Genomic DNA, 23,582 nt, shown 5'->3' with positions numbered 1-23,582 from the left:
AAGTGCTACTGGGATAGCTCATGAAGCTGTGGGGTAAAACATCCCCTGCACATCATGAGGCTGCAGGCCTGCCAGGCACCAACCTACCCCAGAATCGTCATCTCACCCCATCACTGAACTAAGTGACAGTTAAGAGTAACAATGGGAAAATCCTTTGGGATCCTACAGAACTGAGATTCCCAAAACCCATCAGGGAAGCAGGCAGCACCATTTGGAGCTTACAGCCTCCTGGCCTGAACAGAAGGACAGTACCCACAACGTACACGCTCACCACGTCTGCTGTGCATCAGAGCATGAACGTTTATACCCAGGCCTGAAGACATGCAAACACAAGATCCCACATGGCATCACAGTGGGCTTTTGCTCTGGATCCATGCAATAAGGCAAAGATAGCCAGGATGGAGTGTTTCCACAGGTTTATAAATCTGATAAATACAAGTATAACACCCTACCCACCACAATGGGGCAGGGAAGAAGGGAAGGGAGTCCCAAAGGTTGCTGAGCAAGTGCCGACTTGTACTTGGCAGCTGGAGAGTACGCGACAGCTGGAGATTTACGCTGATGTGTCAAACAGCTTCTCAATCATCTCTCCCACCTGGTCGACCTGGTATTTGATGTACTTCTCAGGGTTCTTGGTGAAGGGCACATTGCCGTATCTGCAAAGGAAGACAACCCCCAGCTGACAAATGACTGGAACCCAGCAAAAGAGACTCACTGGCCTCTCCTCTGCCACAAATCAGCTCCGCTCCAGCGGGTCCCACTTGAACCTGACAGGGTATCTTGTAGGGAGCAAGTGATCTAGTTACAACTGGTCTCTGGAGGTTTGCATGAATAGCCCAGGGTGGCCCAGAGCTTTGTGCTAGCTAGAACATCTGCACTCATCCTGACCAAGGAATCAGGGTGACAGCAGACGCTCACAACTAATAGAGTTCAGCTTAGGGATGTTTTAGCATGCAAGGCAGAGAAGGTAAGACATGAGAGTAGAAAAATGCCTCAAGCGAGGACTAATCTAGGCCCCAAAGACCTCAGTAAATCCAAAGAAGAGAGGACAATGTTGCAAGAGGTTGTCACCTGTTCAAGAAGGCACCATAGGTCTCTTTCACAATGGTTTTCTGTGCCCGGCGGATTTTGTCCCGTTGCTCCATGTCTGGGATTGCCCAGGCCTTCTGGATCTTACACAGCTCTTCCAGCCCATCATTAAAACCCTGTCCCAAAGTAAAACTCAGTGAGTGTCCTGTCTGCAGTGACATCTCTACACCGAGTCTGATGTTCTTCCCCTCCACTGTTGATCGTCAACATCCCGGTCTCCTCCTTAGGCAGATCTTTGGTCTGACTGTCTCTCCCAATCTAGGGATCCCAAACTAGGGGATGTCCTCATGCCATTTAACACCCCCTTACCTTAAAGCGCTCCTTTATCATCTGCCTCTCCTTATCCTTGAGCTGCAACAAGGAGGGAAAGGATTTTATTTCACATCCAGAAATAAATTTCCAACATCAGTGTTTGCCCACAACTCCCCATCCAACTTAAGTAACATCCTACCTACTTGGCTTGAATTCCTTCTCCTAAAGCAGGATGGAGAGAAAGCTGCAGCGAGCAGCACACCCTACATTCAGCAATTGGCTTTCATCTGAAGTAGATTTAACAAGAGTAATTTTCAGCCAGAACAGACATAAAAATAGACTTCTTTATGCTTCTAGCCCTTTCTAAGGGAAGGTGTCAGGTTTTTTTCAAATCCAAAATAGAAGCATCTGCTCAGGTGCAAAATATAAGAACAGAGGCAGAGATTAAAACACTTGTATGAATCTGGGGCAGGGGAGATTAGAAGGCAGCGCTGCTCTCCATCCTGTCCTAGCCACAGTACTCACTCTGCAGAGTAATACCAGCATGAGATATAAAGAAAGTTTCTGAGAATTTTTGGATATGACAAGGGAGAAGATGTTTCCGTCGATTTCTATAATCTTAAAACCATCCTTGATCATCCTCTCACCTTCACTCCTGGCTGAAAGACAGGCAGGTTTCTCTCCAGGATGTAATCTGTCACCTTCAGCCAGCTGCATTTGAAATGACATGGGAAAGACGCAAAGAGGAGTTACTCATGTCTCACCAGAACATCTATGTCCTCACCCAAGACCCAAAGGCCACCACAAACAATACACACCCCAAAGCTTTCTGCAGTGGCCACTTTAAGTCAGATTAATCACTTGGTAAACAAAATACTTGGCTTTGGTTTTATGCAAGTCTCTGGTTTCAGCTGATTTCTCCCACTGCTCCAGCAGCATTCACCATGAATCTCACAAGGAGCCCTCAAACTATGACAAAACTAAGGCAAGAGCAGAGGATGTCTCCTGACCTGCGCTGGTAGGTCTGGATCTGCTGTTCAATGAGCTCCCGGTAAGACCTCTCGGCTGTCTTCTGTGTCACAGCTACCAACTGGATCAGCTCGGACCTGAAAGAGGAGAAAACCTGAGGAAGCACACGAGCCAGCTGCTGTCAGAGCTGCTAGCAGGATGGCAACATTTCAAGCCCCTGCCAACAAGATCTTTTATGCCCCTTACAATAGAAGGGACCTTGAAATGCACGAATGGAGAGACAGCAGATACAGAAACAAGTTACTTTCCAAAGCCATATCCCCAGTCCTCTCAAGATCAAAGCATTCTCTACAACCTAAGGCATCTCTGGTACTTTTATCTTCCACTCCCATGTAATGCGATGTTTGTAACAGTGCAAAGGTTTCAAAAAGGCAGTTTCAAGAATGGAAGAAAGAGCAGAGACGAGATGCTAGCAGGTAAATGCACTCGATACAGAGCCCTGCTCCAAAACCATGCTTAGAATCAGCCTGGACTTCAAGGAGATTTACCCAGATACACACTTACTTCTCCAGGGATTTCAGAATGTAGTTGTAGTTGTTGTGCAGAAAAATGGCACTCAAAGCTGGGTCTTCATAAACCTTGGATTTACTAAGAAGGTTAAGCTGCAAGTTGCCCAGCACTTTGCCTTAAAGAGGGAAGAGCAGAGGACAAAAAGTTTCTCACTGTCTTACTGTTAAACACAGCAGCAAGATTTTACAGAGCCCCTTTGGCAGCTGAGAGCCTCTGTGGGGATGAAGGTGCAAAGCACTGGGTGAGAATGGTTCAAGGCAGCTGATGACAAAAGGCTCTGCAGCACAGCGAGCTGCTGCACTGTGCTTGGTCCTGTCTAACTGTAACAGTCAAATTCCCAGTTTGACCCTTTCATCCACGCCTCCCATCAGACTCCAGCTCAAGCATGAAAAGATCCCATGGAGTAAGAGACACAGCCTGCGCTCTTCACCCAGGAATGAGCTAAGTGAAGGACAGCTGATGGGGCAGAAATGGGAAGGTGTGCAGAGTACTCACAGATGTAGGTGCTCAGCAGCCGCCTGCTGAACTCCGAACTGTAACTACTAGCTGAAGAGCTGGTCTCTGAAAAGAAAAGCATCTTAGGTCAGTTAACATGCCATGGGGAAGGGGCATATGTGTGGTCAGCCTGCCTCTATTCAAACAAGCCTCGTCCCTGTTGCTATGGAATTAGTGCAGAGCTCCCATCGACAGTGAAATCAGCTCCCTGCTTTAGTGCCAACTGTCAGCAGCTTATCCAGGGTGAGTGTGGAAAAGCTCTGCACCCCCCAATCGCTGTATCTGCATCAAGTGCTGAGCACCCTGGCAGAAATCTCTCCTTTCCTTCCTACTGCTCAGAGGACACCCACTTGATCAGAAATTGAGTCATTAAACACATCCTCTCCCCATCTTTCCCCCACCACCTGAGAAGGTTTTGTAAGCACTAGGAATTTGCAATCAGAGAACAAATGAGCTGGAGCTGTTAACAGCAGGCACACAACAGTAACTGAAACAAGCAGAAGGGCTCTGGAAAGTTTCAGCCATCCCCATGGTTGCTGATAGGACCTGTGTGGCTCTGTACGAGGGACTGCGCCAGCATGGGAGCCTGCCCTTGCAAGCAATGACTCTGGGCTGGCACGTGTTCCTCTGTCTATGCATAAGAGAGATGGCTTTCTGCCCTCAAGGGCTTGTGGGCATGGGTCCCATGGGACACATTGGGTAGCTACCTCCTCCTCCCCCCACCAGAGTTTGGCAGCTGGGCATAGCTCGGGTGGTCCGAGTTCATAAGCACCCCATGGGAAAAGCCTCGAGGCTCCTGTTGCTGGGAGCCGGACAATAAGGAGCGGAGCGCACGTGGGATAAAGCATGATACCAGCTGGGCCAGCTTGCTACCCATGCCAGAGAGATTCAGTGCCATGAGAGTGTCTTTAGCCTGTTTCAGTTCATATGGCATCCCTCATTGTCTGCTGGTGACAAGCCCTCCCTATTCTCTCCGGCCCCCTGGCAAGAGTTACTTTACCCTCCCATTTTTCCCTTTTCAATTATGTGTTAATTTATTTACCACTCCTGGAGGATAAAAAATTAAAATACACCACCAGAGCCCAAGGCAATATGAACAGGTACATGTGGGTAAGTCTGCTTACCTCTGGGATCTAAAGGAATATTGTATGTGTCCCCAAGAACTACAAAGATTAGGCAGAGCAGAGAGAAAAGGGGAGGGAGGAGAGAGAAAAAGAAATGCAAAGTGCAAAAAGACAGGTTAGAGACCACCATCCCTTTGAGAACAAAGCAGATATTAACACAAAGCAGCCAGACAGCTACACAGGAGAGCAGGCAGGAGTCCCTCCAAGGCCACAAATGGAGTGGAGATCACAGAGGAAAAGGCAGAGTCTCACTTCCTTCCTCTGCTACGGAGGTTGGTTGTATTTAGCAACACACTGCAAGTAATTTCAAATCCACTTTCGAGGCAATAGAAAGCTTCCCCTCATGCCAGTAGCAAGGTCCTTGAAATGAACTGCACAGCCCATATAACCTTCCCAAGAACCTGAGCAAAGCCATCCCACCCAGAACAGCTCTGCCCTGCGTGGGTGTCTCATGTTGGGCCAGGCCTGGCTTTTGGAGCAAGTGACAGAGCTGTTTCTGCATGAGAACAACACTTGCAGAGAGCAGGGAATGTCTGGCAGTAGATGGTTCCTATGGTCTGACTGCAGATGGAGAGAACAAGATTTACAATACTTGGATTGTGGGTCATCTCATGCACGGCTCTGAAGTACTACACGTCAGCCCACGTCACCAGATCTGTTAAAATTACACTGACTTCAAGCTTTAATAATTGAACATACTGCAAAGAGGCATTTTTCCCCTCAAGCTGTCTTTACACAGCAGGATCCCTCTATACCTGGTGGGACAACCAGACCGTCCTGGTTTGAGGTAAAACAGAACCAACTTTCTGTTCAGTAGTTTTACTTCTTAGCCAGGCCTCTTCTAACTCTCTGAAATTAACAGCATGTTGTGTCTAAAACAGTTCGTTCAGAGCAATAAGACAGTTTGTGCCGAGGAGTGGTATGCAGAGAGGCTCTTGCTTCTACTGATTGCTGTAACAACCAAGGTCAGCTAATTTCGTTATTTGCCCCATTGGAGGGTCAGAAACAGAAAGGCGTAGAGGGGTCCCACCTGTGGGGAGGAGCAGACAGGACAGGTGACCCAAAATTGACCAACAGGGGTAATCCATCCCATCTGCCCCATGCTCAGTATAAAAGCTGAGGGATCAAAGGGGCAACTCCCTTCCTTCAATGGCTGACATTCAAGGAGGACCCTGTCTGTTCACCTGCCTTTGATCCCGATGCGTGTGTTCCTGACTCCAACTCTGGAACCCAGTTCCCACTTATCACCAAGTCCAGTCTGGGACTTCCCCACTGCCTGCTGGTGATGTCATCCTGGGAGCTTAATATGGTTTTGTATATACTGTATCTATTTCATTATTTTCCTTTTTATTATTAATATTTCATTAAAGTAGTTTAGTTTCTTCTAAACTCGTAAATCTCTATCTCTCCTCCTCCCCACCCTGTACAAGGGGTGTGAGGGGGTAGCATCTGTCACCGGCCATTGGTCAATTTGGCCAAAACCATGACACAGACACAATTAGAAAAGAAATGGGTTATGTATCATGGATATGGTCACATTTTGTTATATGACCAATATAAAAATTAAAAAAGCCTATGCTACCTTTTGAATCAGCTCCTACTGCATGACAACGTGCCAAGACTTTGAAACAACAGTGCTGACATCACCACTCTGGGAAGAACATGGTAAACAGTTGGATTCTCCAAGAAAAAAAAAAAAAAAACAACACTCAGACCATCTCTTTGGCCAAGGAGAGAGAGAGAGAGTCAAGACCCAGGAGGCACTGCGCATACAAGTGGAGAGGGCATAAGGCAGTGGCTACAGATGTGGCAAGAAGCAGAGACATCGTAGCTCGAGTAAATTTAGAACAGACAGAATTTTCCAAGCAGGAATTGCAGATAAAAGTCTGGAGGCAGCTCTAAGATTCCCCCTTCCCCTGCTCCTAATGAGCTCCCTAAGCCTCTCTCCAAACACCAGCTAGTGGCCTGTGCCTCCTCAGGTCCCTGTGCACCCTGAATCCTCAGTTCTCCACCTCTCCAGCCTGTTCTATTTCAACCTACTTGAAAGCACGAGCTCTACCAGGGCCAAAGGCTCACTAGAGAGCTGGAGCTGTTGCTCTGCACAGAACTAAGAACCATGCTCTGATACACAGCAGCATCCCGTTACATGATGCAGCAGCTCTCAGCTTCTGATCCATGTATTTCTGGAACTAGTCTCTTTAGCATCCTGGAGAGCAGAGCTAAAACTTGTCTCTCTGTTAGGGCATGTGGCACACAAATAGCCCAGGAGTCCCAGGCTGACCATGGCTAGATACTGAGGAGAATATTCTTGCTGCTGCTGTTACATTCTGACCAGAGGATGTCGCAGAGAAAAGCGGCAATGCATCAACACACAGCTAAACTAAAGCTAACTCAGCTGGACCAGCCATCCTCACTCCAGTACAGTCAGAGGACCAGTCCAGTGTCAGATTTGAAACTAAATGACTAAGCCATCCTCTCTTGATACCATAGAGCACATCAGCAAAAACCATCAAAAGAGTACCTGATAGGAGCAAGTGTGGAAGGCCAGCAGGGAAACTCTCTGCATCCCTTGGAGTTCTCCAGATAACCAACTATGTGGTCATGGCAGATTTGGAGGACAAGACAAACCACAGGGTGAAGGACAGGAGGAGAATGAGCTCACAGTGCATGCTGAGGTTTGATCTTTTTAGGGAAGATGTCCAGACAATCTGGGGAAGGAACCACATGCCCAAACAAGCCCCACGCATGTACCTTGTGATGCCAGCATGGCACCCGCTGTCTCCTGGAAATCCAACAATTGCTGTAGGAAAAGGATAGCCTAGAAGCAAGGGAGGGAAGTTATGAACAACCAACATTGCATCTCCTGTGCTCTGCTATTAAGGATCGTGAAGGACGACTTGTCCCTCCACACTTAAAAGCCTTCAAGAAACAAGCCACTACACTCCTTTGAGTTGCTGTGTTTTACCCACACAGTCACATCATGGCTCAGCAAGGGTTACTAGCTAATCCACAGAAGACAATTAACTGCCCTTCAAGACAGCTTAACTTAAGAAAATAAGTTTCCCTACTGCTCTTTCTAAAACCTCTTCAGAGGCTTTTTCTGACAAAGGATGGTTCAAATCACCGTCACGTACGTTGCTGGTGAGTTCGTGAACTGTTCCATCTTTTGGCATGTTATATTCCTTGTCCGGATCATTCTACGAAGAGAAGATAGAGACATAAGGCAAGCATGTAAGGAAACTGAAGGCATCTACAATACATCTGCTGCTGTAAGTGAGCTGTAGGCTTGTTTATCCAGCGTCTCTCAACAACCTCAGACCTGGCTCTCACAGTGCCATCTCCTGGTGCTCAGAAACCAGAGCTCCTGTGTATGGGCAGCTCAAGACCACAGGCATTTGTTCAGCATGTGACCATCAAAAGTTCAGTTCACCTACCAGGCAGCACATTCACCAAGCCCACCTTACACAGGGACAGTTTAACCCCAGTCCTCCAAAGCTTTTCAAATCAGCAATTTTCCTTTCTTTTTAAATAGGATTAAATTCTGAGATTGATTTGATATCTGCAGAGGCCTGGAAGCTCACGTCAAATTATTTGGAGTATGCCTGTTAAGGGTCTTAAGCAGAGGCCTCCTGTGTTTGAAATCAGCACCCAGCATTCAGTATTTGCAGCTGACTGTCCAAAGCAAGCCAGCAAGCACAGGCTGGCTGGATCAGGCCTGCTGACTCAGAAACAATGTGCTCTCATGGAAAGTGGAAAGTTAAACTGCTCAGAAACCCCCTCTTCTGAGCCTGCTGGTCTTGCTAGAGAGAATATTGAGGAGAATTCTACCTTAATGTTGTCTGCAAACTCTTCCAGTGCCTTTGCACCAGTGGTCTCCATGGAAGTGATCAGCCCCGGTAGTTTGTTCTTAGTGCCTGCTGCGGTTCCCTGGAATAGTGCCGTAACAGATCAGAGAAGGAAAACAAACAGTATCTGAACTTTCATTCAGCACCTACCCTCCCTGATCCCCCACCCCAGCATTTTATTCTCAATTCCCCATGTGCCAGGAGAATATTTACAGCACCACCACATTGAATCCTGCATTCTTCAGCCAGCCAGGAAGGCAAGATGTTGTGACCCTAATGGTGACCAGGACCTGACCATTGCCCTGACCTCCTATGCAGGACCTGACCATTGCCCAGGGATTTCTTTGGTCAACAACCCTCCCTTTTCAGAGGCACCCTTCCCTGGCTCACCCTGCTGCTGGACCTTTCAATTAAAGTATTTATTTTATAAAAATAGTGTGACACATGAGATTCTGCTGCGGGAAACCTAGGTTCAAGCCTGAAGGAGGGAGCATGCCCAAGAGTAAGCGTATGTATGAGGAGTCAAAAGGGGCACCCATTGGCCCACTGGGGTCACCCGCTGCGAAGGGACCCTGGTCTGAGCAGTTAAAGATTTGGGTGCCGTGTGTGAGACTCCTTGAATGGGGTATGAACACTGGGGCAGCAGTTTCTCCTTTAGCAGCAGGCTCTCCTCAGAGCAGCTGATCTTCCATATGTCAGTGAGCACAGTACAAACTAAACTCAATAGTATCAGAGCTGCAACACCTCAGAGGCCACATATACAGCAGAGTAATGCAGACAGTCCATCACCAGGTCATGACTGAAGTGAAGAGAACAGCTGCTGAGAGATGCTGAGATGCTGGTCCAACATCACAGAAAGGAGCAAACTGTATTTGTGTCATTTCCATTCCATGCTGTGGAGGACAGAAGCAGTGTGGCTTTATTAAAAGCCACTGGGATCATCCCTTTCAGAGAGTACTCCAGACAATCCAAACCACAGGACCCTCTCCGATCCCATCACATTTACCTGCAAAACCTGGTCAAATTCTGGCTTCATCTGCTTCAGATGCTTAAGGATGGGGAAGATTGTGAGTACAGCCGAATAGTCATGTCGGATGATGGCTTTCCGGGCAGCTGAGACTATGTTATCCCCCTCCATGATCAAGTTATCTAATGACTCCTGCAACAAAGCCAGAGAGTCAGAAGAAAGCAGCATGATATTTGCCCAGGCAGCACAAGCTACTAAATGCAGGATACCCATTAAGGATGCCAATTTAGCTCATGGGCCATTTGCAGTACCCAGTGAGTGGCTCTGAACACACGTTCTCCAGGGCCTCTGCAGGCCCTGGTTCCCTGCACAGGTCCTGGAAGACGACCCTAGAACCGGTGGTGCTCTTGGGAACCCATAGCAGGTGGTGGAATCCACATCTTCACAACGAAGGGGAAGGGAAAAAGACTTTGTGTGTATCCTCTACAAGGGAAGCCAAGCAGAGAGGCTCAACTGACCTGGATGAGAGAATCAAAAGTCTTCTTCTGGTGGTGCTCTGGGACAATTTCTGTCAGGAGCTGGTATTCACTCTGGGCCAGTTTGACAAAGGCACTAACGCAGTGAATGTACGCATCAATCTCGATGTCGAAGACGTCATCCCTCCCTGAAAGGGCAAGATGGTTTTAAGAGAGAACGAAATTCACACTGAGCTTCCAGCAGCTCTGCTCATTCCAAGGCCTCGGCATACACAAGGAGCACAAGGTTCTTCTGGAAAAGACAGTTCTGGCTTTACACCCATCCTTATGTGAGAACAATTATCTTCTCACCAAATCTGCACCCTGATTTGTGCATGGGAAGCTATGCATATCCTGCAGGAGGCAAAGTCATCTGCAGTTCAGGAAATAGCACATCAGGACACCAGCTCTTTCCGGCCTTATGACAGAAGGCAAGTTTGGAGCTCTTCTGGGATACAGACTAAATTTAATCAAGGGCTTGAACACCAAGTACTAAACTCAGGAAGGTCTGAGGTGAATTATTCAACATCTCTGCTTGTATTTTTAGAACTCCTTATCTCCATCCATCATGCAGATGAAGAACTGCCATTGTGCATCAACATTTCTGGGAAGTCAAGGCTGTCCTGGAAGGCAGCCTCTTCCCACAGGCAGAAACAGAAGATAAAAAACAGGCGGATGAACATTTAAATCCTATGAAGCAGGAATATCAGCACAGCTAGGTGAGCTATCTGTTACACAACGCTGCACACAAATGCAAATATTCGAGTCGGAGCATATGAATGTCTCAGGCAAACATCCATCAAAGAACCTATGTGGTAGGCATGAGAAGTGCCGGTATGATACAAAGGCCCACACCAACTCATGCCAACCACTAGCTGGAAGTGTCAGCAGGACAGACATAAACAGACTCACACAATCCCGCATTACTCAGACCCCTGTAGTAACCACTACAAGACAGTAAGATTACACAGAGAGGCCTTCTCTAGGCTATGGGCTGCTGCTTCTCTCCTCCCAGCAACATCTGCACCTTTTGACAGAGAAAGAACCAATTCTTCCCTACACTGACAGGTCCCTCAGGTTGATCTTTGAAAAGTTATGGTCAGCAGGGGACACACAAATGTGATGTGGTTTTACAGACTGCCTATGGTGGAGAGTGGCCCACTGTATTGCATGCCACATGTGACCACTTTCATGTTTGCTTCACTTCAGCACCAAACAAGCCAGTAGCTACATATAGGAAAGTGCCCCTCAGCATGGTGGCCACCAGTCTTTGGTTGGACAAAGTTGGGGTTCCCTGTTTGAGGGCTTGGGGTGTGTGTGTGAGATTAGTAGGAGTGAATTCTACTGAGAAGAGCCAGAGCTTTTTAGCCAGAGAAGGCCCATGCTCCAGGACTGCCCATGTAGACGAACAGCCACTGGCTACAAAACTACTGTGAAACATGCTGAAAAGAAGGGATGTTAGCCAGCTTGTTATGAAGTGACAACACGGTACTTACCGGCAGCCGGACCATGCTTGTCGCTCAGGGTATCGGAAAGGTGTTTAACTCGTAAATCATGCTCATGACCTAGTGAGATGTCAGCCGGCACAAACAGAAGGCGCAATTTATCCAGGGTGGTTACAGCATGGATGCTCACACTGGCTGGAAGCTGCTTCAAGCTTGGCTTATTTGATCTGATGGACACTTTTTTTTCCCTACAGAGTCCCAGGAATGCTACCTGACCAAATCCCTTTGTTGGGCTATGTAGCAGTAGCAACCCTTTGAAACCTGATGAGAAGTGTGAGTTCAGTCATTTGTTGGGTCACAGGAGTCCCTTGAACCTCCTGCCATAAGTTCTGAATGGGACCGCAGGCACCAGCAGCCCAATTTGTACCTCAGCCATTACAAATCCAAAAATCAAAGCCCATCTCCTGCTCAGCATGAGAATTTTTCCCCCCAAATGAGTGATATTAGTCACCATCTGGGATTCAGTAGACTACAATGTAGGTGCTTAAGAGATCTACTTCGCATGCATACATAGCAGGAGGCAGAAAGGTCTTACAGATGCTTTGAAGCAAGTGACCTCTTCTCCCTTACCCGGTATGAGCAGAGGAGACCAAAATACGGAAGATGACCACGTAGGAAGGTCTCCACAGAGAACATGTACAGGCACAATGCACTGAGCTAGCTGTGGTCTTACACTTCAACATCAGGTTTGGAAAGGTCACTAGGAAACTGGATGTGTCTCAAAGTCCAGGCAAAAAGAAAAGAAAACAGAAACACCACAAGCAGATGTCATCAGAGCAGAGCTTCCATTAACCAGGTGGCTATGGTGGGTCAACTGCTTTAAGGTAACATTCCTCTCCACCTGTACTCATGTTTATGGAGACTTTGAAGTTCAGACACGAAATTCAGAAGAATAATTTGGCCCTCCAGCATCTCCTTGATTCTCCAAGGTCAGCTGTACCTATCCAATGCTGTCCACCAAGCACTGGGCTAATGGAAGTCCCACCTGGAAAAGCAAGGCTGATACACAGAGAAAGTCAAGGATGAAGTAGCTAGAGCTGTGATTACCTTCCATAGGAATGAGGTTAGAGGCCCCCTTTTTCCCATCTAGACCATGCTGAGAGTACTGTTTCAGAAGGTTCTGAGCCTTACGGATCGTGCCTGTCACCAGAGCCAGAGAGAAGAGACAAGACCTAGAAAATGAGTGAAAGAAAACAAACCCAGAACACCAGCCCTCCACCAGCAAGTCACCTGGGCCCAGCAAGAGGATGCTGGGCACCAATGAGCATGCTCAGTACAGGAAAGTGAACCCCAAACTCATGTCCAAGTGTGCAGTTACAATGGCATTTCCAGACTGTTTCCCTGCTTTGAGGGTGGAGGCATGAATTCCAGCCAGGGTTACAGAATCAGGGACTGCTCAAATCAGTCTGGTGAGGTGGTATGGCTGTGTGAGAAAACATGATCAGAGAAGGGAAGCAACAAAGCACCCTGTAAATGAGTTTATTTAACTCGTTACTCTGCATCGAAATGGGAAGGGTTTGTTGCTTTCCCTCAGCTGTGGAAGCAGGACTTTGCAGTACGGGCAATTCCTGTCCAGGAACACACTGCCTGCTCCCCAGAGCCTAATTGCAGCCTCTTGATTAGAGCTGCAGAAAAAGGTGCCTTTCAGAGGGGTATTTTCTGAGCATGCTCAATATAGACCCATCAGGAGCCCCACAGCCAAGACAAGGAATGATCTCTGGTGTCACAGGAAGCGATAAAAGGGTGACAACCTCTGGGCTCCAGAGAGCAATTGCAGCAGCAATTCCCATCACAGGAATCACAGAATAATGGATGCTGCCCACCCATGTCTAACTCGCATTAAGTCACTCTAATCCCCAAGACACTTCTCTTCTAAGGAACTGCAAATCAATTAAAACCATGGAAAAAAAAAATAACACTGGGTTAAAAGATTTATACTTAACACACACAAAAACCAGACAGAACTGAACAAAAGCCAACGCTGGATATACAGCTAGAAAGCACAAAACAAAGCATTAATGTGACAACTGAAGACTAAGCACTGTTTCCACATTAAAAGGTTAGTCGTCATGCAACAAGCTACAATTATCACAAGCACACGGACACCCTCTCACAGCAGAGCTTTGCTGTTGCCTGCACAACACGGAACAGAAAGTTTTGGGAAGGCAGAAGGAGTTTCTATAGGAGACCCAAATGAAACAGAGCTGGGCTGAGTAAATGAAGAAGGATCCACGAAATAAAAATCCTGCTGCCAAAATTAAGAATTGTTCTTCTGCTTTAAAGCAATAAATACTTCAAACATGCAGAAAATCCCTACTTCCACCAGTAACTGTAAGCCACAGTGCAGCCTGGAAATGAGCATTGGCTGCCCAAATGCTAAGGACCACTATCCTGAGGGGAAGCCCACGTACAGACTGCTGCAGAACAGCATCCTGGGGTGCAGGGCAGCTTCATCCCATGAAGGGATATATGGCAGGGGGAAGGAAACTTCGAGTCCCCCAGACAGTGCATCTCTAACGGGGGAGAACAGGAGAGAGAAGTTCCCACTGAATTACCAAGCTGCCTTAAGCTGGTGCACTTCCTAAATAACAGAACATGGTTCTTCAAGTGTAATGTTTTACCAGCAACATTTTCCTTCTACCAGTTCAAAGAGTTCTCAACCATTTAGTAAAGAAAAAAAAAGTCATATCCATAAAGCATTCTTCTAGCAGGAAACTTCTCCCCTCTAGACCTACACCAGGTGGGAAGACTTACACCCTTGCTGTGCTGATGCATTTGCTCCTAGCTTCTGCCATATGAAGAAATGGGAGGGCTACGCCTCTTCTTCCAAGCTTCCCTGTGCTCTTCACACCCAACACTTTCACGTTATTCTTAGCTACTTTCAGAAACCTCGAGAGCTTGGGCACATCAGCAGGTTTCTCTGAGGAGGCAGGACTGTAGCAAGCTCTGGAGATATGCACTAAGCTCTTTCTTACTGCTGTTACCATGGCCCAGCTGATGCAGAGCAGCTCAACCCAGGTACTGTTCTTGTACCAGTTCTGTCATCTTTCCCACTTTCAAGTATCCAGGGGGAGGGGGGGTGTAGGGTGTGAAATAAAGAGGGTAAACTGGTGTGAAAACCAAGCAGACAGCACAACTGCAGCTGCTGTCAACAGGATCTCACTTCACAGGTATGCAGTGCACGTCTCCACAGCCCACCTCTGACAGTTTCTTCTCAGATGAGAGCTGAAACACCTCTGCTGCATTTTATTTGCATAAACACAATTACCTGTGTTTACGCTGCCACACACCGAGTGTTCACTGTTCATGGGCATCGCTTCAGTGCTGCTGCATCCCTCTTACTTAGCATTATAATCAGGCTTTAATAGATTCTAGTGGAAGCCAAATGCTTTTGTTCCATGATTGTTTTCCCCTATTAGGCAGCTCGCAAACCAAATGGGATGGCGTTTCAGCTACTAATGAAAACATCACATTCAAGCTAGGCAGTGATCAATATGGCAAGCGGGAAGGAGGAACAGGCTCTTTATTCTGCCACACAAAGACTCCACAGCCTGCCTTCAGGTAGCACCTCACCGCTAGGTAAACTGGAGCATTAAGGAAACTGGAAAAGGGCTCCCTATAGCTTGAAAAGAGCCCCGCAAAAGAAAAAAAAAAAAAACAAGTCAAAACACACCTGAAACTTTTACGCCTGCAGCCCAATTGTTAAATAAAGTGGCTTTTGGGCACACATGAGGCACAGTTTTCCAATTCCACATTGTTCTCCTGTTTCTCTCTTCCATTAGGCAGTTTTCTAAACAAGCAGAAGGGCAACACATCCTCTTTTCTTAAGTACCAGCTGCTGGAGTCTCCATAAATTGGCTAAAGCTCTCTGGCTTTTACTTGTAGGCAGCGAGGCTGGGTGCTCCTACAGGCATCTTCTGGCCCTACCCTTCCCTGGCAATGCAGAGCTGCTGAGCTACTTGCTGCTGTCAAGCCAACTAAAGAACACTGGGTCTACAGGCATCACAAAGAAACAATATTTTCTGTGCATATATTCGCAGCAGGATGATCTGAATCTGAATACACTTGCTCTCTGAGACAGACTGCTGACATTTCAAACAGCAAACTACTTAAAAAAAAGCCCAGATTGCTTCATCAGTCCAACTTGACTTGGCAAGTTTCAGTTAAGAGACGATGACCCTGCTTTAGAAGTGCCTCCACCAGTCAGATTTTCAACTGCAGGCTGTAACAACAGGAGACGGTACAGGGTACACCAACAAATAAAACAATAACAGAGAGATGAAAACCCTCTGAAACAACACATGGATATGGAACAAGTTCTCCAGAATCCAACATAGTACCTGGGGGAGCACAGGGGGGGTTGTCTGTCTCCGCCTTCTTACCCTGTCCCTAATACCTCACCTTTCCTTTAGCTGTAGCCTCTCTTGCGCTTTGCTTTGTGGGTAAACAAGTTATAGCACTTGTTTAGTTAGCACAGATTTAGTTTGTTATTTATCCCTTGCAACAGGTTAAAGTGCGCATTGGGGTGTGCACTGGGATATTCTTCCTTAAGGACTAAGAAAATTAACTCACTTGTTGGAATCATGAGAAAAATCCCTTGTCTGAAACCCAAATTGGCAGAACTTGACTTTACTTACTGAAGCAATAGCACAGGAAAAAAATTTCTTCTTCCACAATTGAAAAAAGGCTAAATCCGGGGGAATCAAACACCACCAGATGAATATTGCTATGAAGAGGGCCACTGTGCCAGTGCAAAGAGGGCTGTAAGACCTCCAGCTCAGTAGCTGTTCTTGAAAGCTGATGGAACCACAGAAAAAACTGTGAAACTCTGCTCAAAGACTATTTTTCCCCCCCCCATTTTTAGTTTCACTTAAGTACAATTCAGCAGCCATAAGAGATGGCTGCTGTATGAGATTTAAACACCCCTGTCCTTCAAGAGCTACTGTCTGCTTCTCTGCCCTTGTTCACAGAAGATTGGGCACAAATTAGCCACTACTTTTTCTTGAGATTAACAATGCCCCAATAGATCATTTGAAATGCTCTTTCCTTCATACACTGTCAGCTCTGTAAGTGCCTTCAGACCGTGCTCTGTGGCTTCCACCTGGTCCATCTCACAAACTCCAATTAAACTGGGCAAAAAGAGGTGAAAGTTTCCTGACAAGTCTACAGCCAAGACATTCACCGTGACAAGTAATTTTGGATGCCCAAATGCATCCATTTTGAAGGAGCCCTGTTTGTAGGGAACAAATGCTTGTGCTCTCAAACGTGTGGGCTCCTTTCTGTACTCTCTAGATGAGCACCCAAGATCTGAGACTCATTAAAAGAGTCCCAGTGATTTTTCTTAATCTGTTCATGAAAAAAAACTCTCTGACTGTTTACCGAGAGTGCAGGGGAGATGTTACCGTTTGGCAGGCTGCTCAGAAAGATTTGCTGACCATGCTGACTTCACTGCAACCAAAACCCAGGGATCTTTCCAGTATCAGGTGATAACTGAGAACTGTGGACCAAATTTGAAGCATCCATAACCAGAGTTCCCTGTGGCTCAATTACAGATGCCCATCTGGCATCTTTCCAGTACAGAGATATTGAACCACAAAAAAAAAAAAAATAATTTTTACCTATTGTAATGCTGTTAGGCAGGAGCCACTCTTCATGAGCTACACACAAATGACTGCCATCATGCTTCAGATCAGTTTTAAACACTGTTTTTCTGCCATCTGCAGCATAGCTAGTTCTTCTTAGCAGGAGGATATTGTCCTCTACAGGTCTCCCAACACCGGTGGCAAATTCTTAGGTGAATAATTACCTGCGAAACTCCAGAGAAAAGCCAAGAGTGGTGTGAGACACCCCCATGGGTTGTTTTCTGCTCCCAGGGAAAAATCCACTGAAGTTTGCAGACTAACTGCATTCACCAACTGCAACTTGCACATCAGCTTTCAGGAACAGCTCTAGGGCATGACAGCAATAGCACAGACTGATTTTAAAAGACCAGAGGGGTGATGTCTGGATGTCACAGCATTTTCCAGGCAGCCCTCCCTCTCCAAATATCCCAGGCACACCCTCTGCTTTAGCAAGAAGAGGCCCAGCAAAGCCTCTCCACACACAGAAGTGAAGAGAGCGAGCACCAGGGCCAGCACACGCACACATAGACGCACATTACCTGGGATGAGGACTGCATTCACATCAGGATTATAAAAATAAACACAACACAATTAAAATGGGTATTTCTTTTCTTCCCTTTACCCATCCCATCCACTCCCAGTCCCTACCCACATTCCTCATTATTTTCCTGAGCCCAGTAAGAGTATTTGGACAACACAGGAAAAAAAATATTAGCGTGGGAGAGTATTAGCCAGATAAACCCACAGAAATATGAACTTTTCTGACTTTCATCACTATTACAGAGGAGACAACAGGGTGCTGTGACACACAAAGGCACGATATCACTGCACTGCTGTGGGAGGTACATGCTAACTTTTGCTAGCCCTCCTTCTGGCCGTGCTCCCACTAGATGGCACACTTCAGAGATGGGAACTCCAGCTCTGCACCAGAGTGACCAGCCTTCACCAGCTGCAGAAAATGCAGCAAAACTCCATTATGAGGAGAGGTGGAATAAGCCACCAGCCACATTCGTTGCTCTTCCAGAGACAGGCCAAGGCAAAAGCTTTAACAGCCCTTCCAAAATTCAGAGAACTCCGGATCTCATTTCTGTAGGCACCTACCTAGTCCCCATCTCAGCTCCTGATGAGTTCTTTGTTTCCTAGCACAATAATAATTTATTCATAACTAATAATTAAAGTAATGTGTTTTATCAGATCTGAGTTTTTATCTTGCTGTGGCACAGTCTATACTCCGTATTCCAGGGCTGAGGACAGGTGTTCTCAGATCACATCGTTTTATAGCCCTCTTGGGTCTCTTTTTACTTACTCCTTTGTTAAGGCAATGGCCTTTTCTCTCCCTGTATACAGGATCCCTCTCCTCCCTCTACATTGCCGAGAGAACAGACCTGATGACTTAACAGACAGAAAACGTCTCAATGCTGAATCCAGGGCAGAGAAGAGGTGCTTATCTCCAAAATCTCACCCCTGCTCCTGTCCTAAGAGCACATTTTAGACACAGAGGCTACCTCAGCAGTGAGAAGGCCTGCAGGTATGTGTTTGATACCCAGGCAAGAGGATACACAGTACAGCTATCCCCCCACTTCAGGGACTCACCTGGTCTCTTGACTGGCTTTTTGGTGGGGGTGTCCTTCCTTTTGTTCTGAATGGCAGGGGAATACGGCACCCCGGTGGAGGAGCTGTTCTTACGGAAATGATCTTTCAGCCCCTTGATGGAGCGGTCAAGCTGGACAGAGCGGATTTGGAAGTAAACAGTCATGAAATCTAAGGAGACAAGGTAGAAACAAGATTATAAGCAAACAGGGAACACTATATGGTAAAAAAAACCTTTTCCTGAAACACTCCATGCCGCTGATTGATGTGGGTCCCCAAGTAAGTTTTTCCTTCCCTCTCCTATTTTCTTCAAAAACTTCTTCCTCCTCCCCCAGCAGTATTCATTCCAGCCCTCCCACCACACACAACATTAAGTCTGGGCACCACTACCAAGAGCAGATCAGTTGTGCAACTGATGGGAGACATCTGTGCAAGATATTGTCAGCTGCTAGCAAGAGAGACTTCACACACTTCTCAGGATTCAGAGCACTCAGGAACTAAATGAGGTGTTCATCATTTAAAATCAGAATACAAACCAACTAATGAAATATGCTATATATGCTTGAGTTGCCTTTGATCATGGAAAAATTCTTAAGAAGCTTTTAAAGATGTTCATCATACTTTGTAAGCACAGTAATCCCCACTCAGAAGTAAATCATTGATTCTAGTAGCTGTATGTATGTGAAAGTACATGTTTCCTGTAACAGGTCCACAAAGTTATTCAATCCCAAAGGAAAAGTTAATAAAAGAGCATAAAGCTGTAGGTAGATTTTGATGCTGCAGAACAGCAGAACTCAGAAAGAAGAGTCAGGTACCGACCGAAGAAACTATTCTGTGCTGCCTTCCCCCCATCCTAGGTCACATTTAATACAAAAAGTTCTGTTCATGAATAGTTCCCAAATGGGAATAAGTGACCAGTGCCTTTCACATTGATAATACCTGAGCACTAGATAGTTGCAGCTCCATGAGAAGGCATTACAGAGGCAAGTCAAATGGATTTCTGTTATAGGACAGACTATACACTAAGAAAAATTGTGCTTTATTTACACAGCTTTTTTTCCTCCTCATATCCACCATGAGATCATTGTGTTCAACTGACAAATCACACTTCAGTCTCACCACAAACACTGTAAAAAATGCAGGAAGGTGACTGAAAGGAAACCGAACTACTCACAAAAAGGTACCAGTAAGGCAGTCACTAGGTTTGTTAGAGCTGCTAGGTACCAACAGCAGTGTGACCCACGGTTTGTTAGCCACAGCAACACCTACGCAGAGGCTTCGTGGCTGAAGGTGTGTTATCTATAAGCCAAGCTGTGCAGAGCTACACACAACCCTCAGCACCCTACTTTTGCTCTCAACCACATGTGAGTGAGTAGTTGGGGAGAACTCGCCTGATACAGAACTACAAGGGAACAACACGCAGCGCTACCAACCTTGATTCCTGCCGTTTTCCACCAGCCAGCCAGAAATGCGGATGATATCATGCAGGACACTCTCCGGGAGGTGCTCCAGAGACATCTCCTCCTGCGTCTCCATTTCATCGTCCCCGCTGATCAGGTCCAGGATGAGGATGGGTGGGACCGGCTTGGTGTGTCGTGTCATCAAGCTGCGGAACTCTGATTCCAGGGACTCCTTGCCCCTCTCAAAGAGGGATTTCTAGTACAAAACAGCAGAAGAACAGAAGCAGCACACGGCTTCTGTAATCAGTCACTCACAAGTGTTTCTGGACAAGAACGCACTTTCTGCAGCATTTCTAACCACTGTGAAGTACTGCACGCTTCAAACTCCAACAACGCCTGTAACTAAGAGACTTTTAAAGAGAATTAAATAAAAAAGAAATGCTTGGGAGTTGCTCAGTCTTCAAGTGGGATTTAAACAGATCTCCCATTCTGCTCAAGCAGTTCAACGACTGACAAGAGCGACTCAGGAGGAGGTTCAATCAAATCCAATACACATGCAACATACCCTTTCAGAAGTCCTACTGGCACAATGCACACAGAGAGCAAAACACCACAAGCAGAAATGCTGCTGAGTGCAGAGTTAAACAGAAGCCAAAAGAATTGTTTCTTCAGCTGTGCCCAAACACCTTCTTCACCAGGCAGCAAGCCCGTCAGCCCCCCTCAGCAAGGGGGCACACAGCAGGGGTACGTCTGTCCCTCTCACCCATGCCAGGTTCCAGACCCACAACCTACCACACGGTTCAGCTCCGGGCTGTCTGGATTGTTGTCCTGGAAGTATTCCACTGCCTTCTGGATTTTGTCCATGCAATTCAAGTATTCCTCCAGCCTCCCAGTGGGGCTGAAAATAAAACCAAAAATAAAAAGCAGTGAGTGCCCCAAAAAGCAAAGAAAGAAGATACCAAGAAAGCACCAGACCAAATTCAGGATAAAAGTAACAAGGACAATTTCAATTCCATTTTCTTCAACTAGGAGGAGATCACGGGATTCCCTTTTGTGTCTACTCAGTGCCACAGCAGAACACCCAATCCATGCAGCAAGTGCAGAAGTACTGATGATGGAACAGCACACAACTTTTAGCCTTGCCTTCCTCTCCCAATCAGGCCTGCATGGTAAAATGTGGAGGAAGCTGCACATCCCACCCCAAAGAAGGGCCATCACAACATCCTCCCAGAGACTGAAAGCAGGCTCCAGGACAGGTCTGATTCATCCTGGATGGAGAGACAACATCAACAGGGCAGGAAGAACCTTTGGGAAAAGGATGGAGGAAAGAAGAGAAGCCACCAATGCCCACAGGATTCATGGCAGCCTGTCTACAAAACCCGGAAGAGACACCAGTGCAGAGTCTAAGCAGACTTTGCCTTCTGGGGATTGCTGAAGGTCAAGTAAGGCATCTTTATTGTGGACTGATGGTGGGGAAAGAGTGTGGGAAGGGTACAAGGAACACTATGATGAGTGTGTGGAGTCAGCTCCCCTACCTCCCTCACAAAAGTTCAATAGGATGAAGCTCTGCTCAACTCACCCTTCCTTTATAATCTTCTCTGTGTCCTTCGCTACATGGTAGTAACTGATGACGTGATCCAAGCAGGACAGGGTCTTCTCCACATTCTCCTGCAAGCGCTGCAGGTTCTCTGTCTGTTTATGGACAGGGATGATCGAGTTCTCCAGCTTCATCAAACGACTTTCAAACGAGGAGAGGATAGAAACCTACATGCCAAGAGAAAAACAGAGAGCTGAGGACATCCTTCTACATGGATCCGCGCAGTAGGAGAGTAGTTAGAGCAGGGCAATCAGGCACCTTCAGCTTCTCTTATCGGGCTCTGCTACTAATTTGCCATGGCTCCTTAGGTGGGCTGTTTAACCCCTCTATGTGCTAATTTCTATCAGGAATCACAAAACAGATGACCTGTCATACAGAGGTGGGCTAATCTTGAATTAAATGTTTGTAAAGCATGAAAATAACGTTCCATGCCAAAATGTAATTCTTTCAAGATTCACTCCTATGTTATGTTTTCCACACTTCTCTGGTGGTGCCTCTGTGACTTTCTTAAAGCACTGAGCCCAAAACTGTACATACTATACTAGCTGAGGGCTTACAAGCAATTAGAGCACAATAATTACTTTCTACCTCTTAAACAGAACACTCCCAAAATAAAACTCCAAATGAGACCTAACTTTATGAAGCAACAAGATGATGCTGCTGCACAAACTAGTGTGGGGTCTATTAATACCTCTTCCCAAGAGAGAGGACAGACCGTAAAGAGACATGGCCAACAGCTCATTTGAGCCCTCATCTTCCCAGGAGAGAAGCTTAGGACTGAACCATTCATCAGTTTTCCCCTTTGCCCAGCCACTGAAATGTAAAACAGCAACGCAGAGCAAGTGGTTCATGGCTCTACATTCCTCAGATGGGCACAATGACAGCCTTGAAAACAGATTCTGCTAAGAAAAAGTAAACCCAGGCCCAATATTAAGGCTGAGCTTCAAGGACCTCCTTACCATGTTCTTTGTAAGCTGGTCACTCTTCTCAAGGCTCTCTTTGATAAAGGACAGAGTTTCTTCCTCCTGTCAGTAGGATGAAAAAAATAAGTCTTCAATTTGGAACACGAAGCATTTAATTCACTAAACATCACATGTAGGTTTTTTACAAGTCCTAGTAAACACTGCAGCAAACCTTGTTTGGTCTGATGCCGAGGCCACGTTTTAATATGCTTAAGGCTGCATTTAAATATGCTGCCTCTTAACAGAAATCAGGGCAACTAACCCAAGGTGAGCAACACATAACGTAACAACTGAGGTTTTTATGGATTACTCGTTTCCCTTCAATACCACGAGCACACTAAAGTCACAGCACTATATGAAATTAACAAATTCACCACAGAGGCACACAGACTCAGACCACACATTTCCCTGCCACAGCACAACACAGGTGTTGCACTCACATCATACAAAGCCCACGCGCAGCTGTGAGCTCAAGTGGCCAACACAGAGCAACCACCAAGGGCTGTTTTCAAGCCATCAAAGCTCAGAGACAGGGGAAACAATAGCAGCCTGCACAGGCTGGCCTCTCAGGCCAGATCTGAGGACCTGAAGGGAGAGCCCCCAGCAGCTACCAGGCCCTAAAAGCCGGCCCCAGGCCCTACGAGGGGGGCAGAGATACTCCTTGACCCTGAAAACCAAGGGCCTAAGCCCTGAAGGGGACCTGGGGATGCTGCCAGGCCCGGAGCGGGATGACCATTCCCTTGGGGGATGCCGGGACGCCCCCAGGCCCGGTGGGGACCTCCAGGACGCCTCCCAGCCCCGTCTCCTAGGCAACGCGCTGGGGCTGCAGGTGCGGGCCCAGGCCCCGTCCGGGCCCGCAGCGGGTCCCTTTGCCCAGTCCTACCTGCTTGAGCTTGTCCTCGATCTCCCTCCTGCGGGCCGATACCTCCTCGGTGGGGATCATCCTGCCGCGGGGCGCCGGAGCCGCGCTCCCCCGTTCAGTCCCTCCGCGGACACTGGCTTCCGCTCCGCCGTCACTGCCCCGGCGCCATCTTGGGAGCGGCGGCACACAGGGCGCATGCGCAGCGAGGCCAGCCACCAT

At 47.0% G+C, this 23,582-nt stretch overlaps 1 protein-coding gene across 12 annotated transcripts; it reads right to left on the bottom strand.

Annotated features, from left to right (window-relative positions):
• Positions 1-399: 399 nt before the first annotated feature.
• Positions 400-23,582, bottom strand: EXOC7 (exocyst complex component 7). 12 transcript variants are annotated; one of them, XM_054221428.1, is made up of 22 exons: positions 23,385-23,580; positions 22,499-22,564; positions 21,522-21,706; positions 20,735-20,840; positions 19,976-20,198; positions 18,546-18,713; positions 17,492-17,503; positions 12,379-12,471; positions 11,323-11,391; positions 9,830-9,975; positions 9,351-9,503; positions 8,328-8,426; positions 7,634-7,696; positions 7,251-7,317; positions 4,500-4,538; positions 3,376-3,441; positions 2,875-2,995; positions 2,352-2,447; positions 1,989-2,052; positions 1,399-1,440; positions 1,072-1,205; positions 400-656 (listed from the first exon to the last, which is right to left on the bottom strand). In XM_054221428.1, exons 1-22 carry the CDS (start codon positions 23,442-23,444, stop codon positions 554-556), a joined length of 2,175 nt encoding a protein of 724 aa, XP_054077403.1. In that variant the 5' UTR covers positions 23,445-23,580; the 3' UTR covers positions 400-553. The 12 variants fall into 12 exon arrangements, with proteins under 12 accessions (XP_054077403.1, XP_054077405.1, XP_054077407.1 ...); XM_054221430.1 differs by lacking the exon at positions 4,500-4,538; XM_054221432.1 differs by lacking the exon at positions 11,323-11,391.

This window comes from Rissa tridactyla, chromosome 15 (assembly GCF_028500815.1).
Source record: "Rissa tridactyla isolate bRisTri1 chromosome 15, bRisTri1.patW.cur.20221130, whole genome shotgun sequence".
NCBI classification, from domain to species: domain Eukaryota; kingdom Metazoa; phylum Chordata; class Aves; order Charadriiformes; family Laridae; genus Rissa; species Rissa tridactyla.
The sequence above is the reverse complement of the archived record's forward strand: the minus strand, read 5'-3'. Positions and strand labels throughout refer to the sequence as shown.

Coding starts and splice junctions, on each gene's coding strand:
- EXOC7 (XM_054221428.1), bottom strand. CDS start 23,444: ATGATCCCCACCGAGGAGGTATCGGCCCGCAGGAGGGAGATCGAGGAC. Junction 21,707..22,498: donor ACCAGCTTACAAAGAACATG/GTAAGGAGGTCC, acceptor CTTGGCATGTAG/GTTTCTATCCTCTCCTCGTT. Junction 18,714..19,975: donor GGAAAACGGCAGGAATCAAG/GTTGGTAGCGCT, acceptor TTGTCTCCTTAG/ATTTCATGACTGTTTACTTC.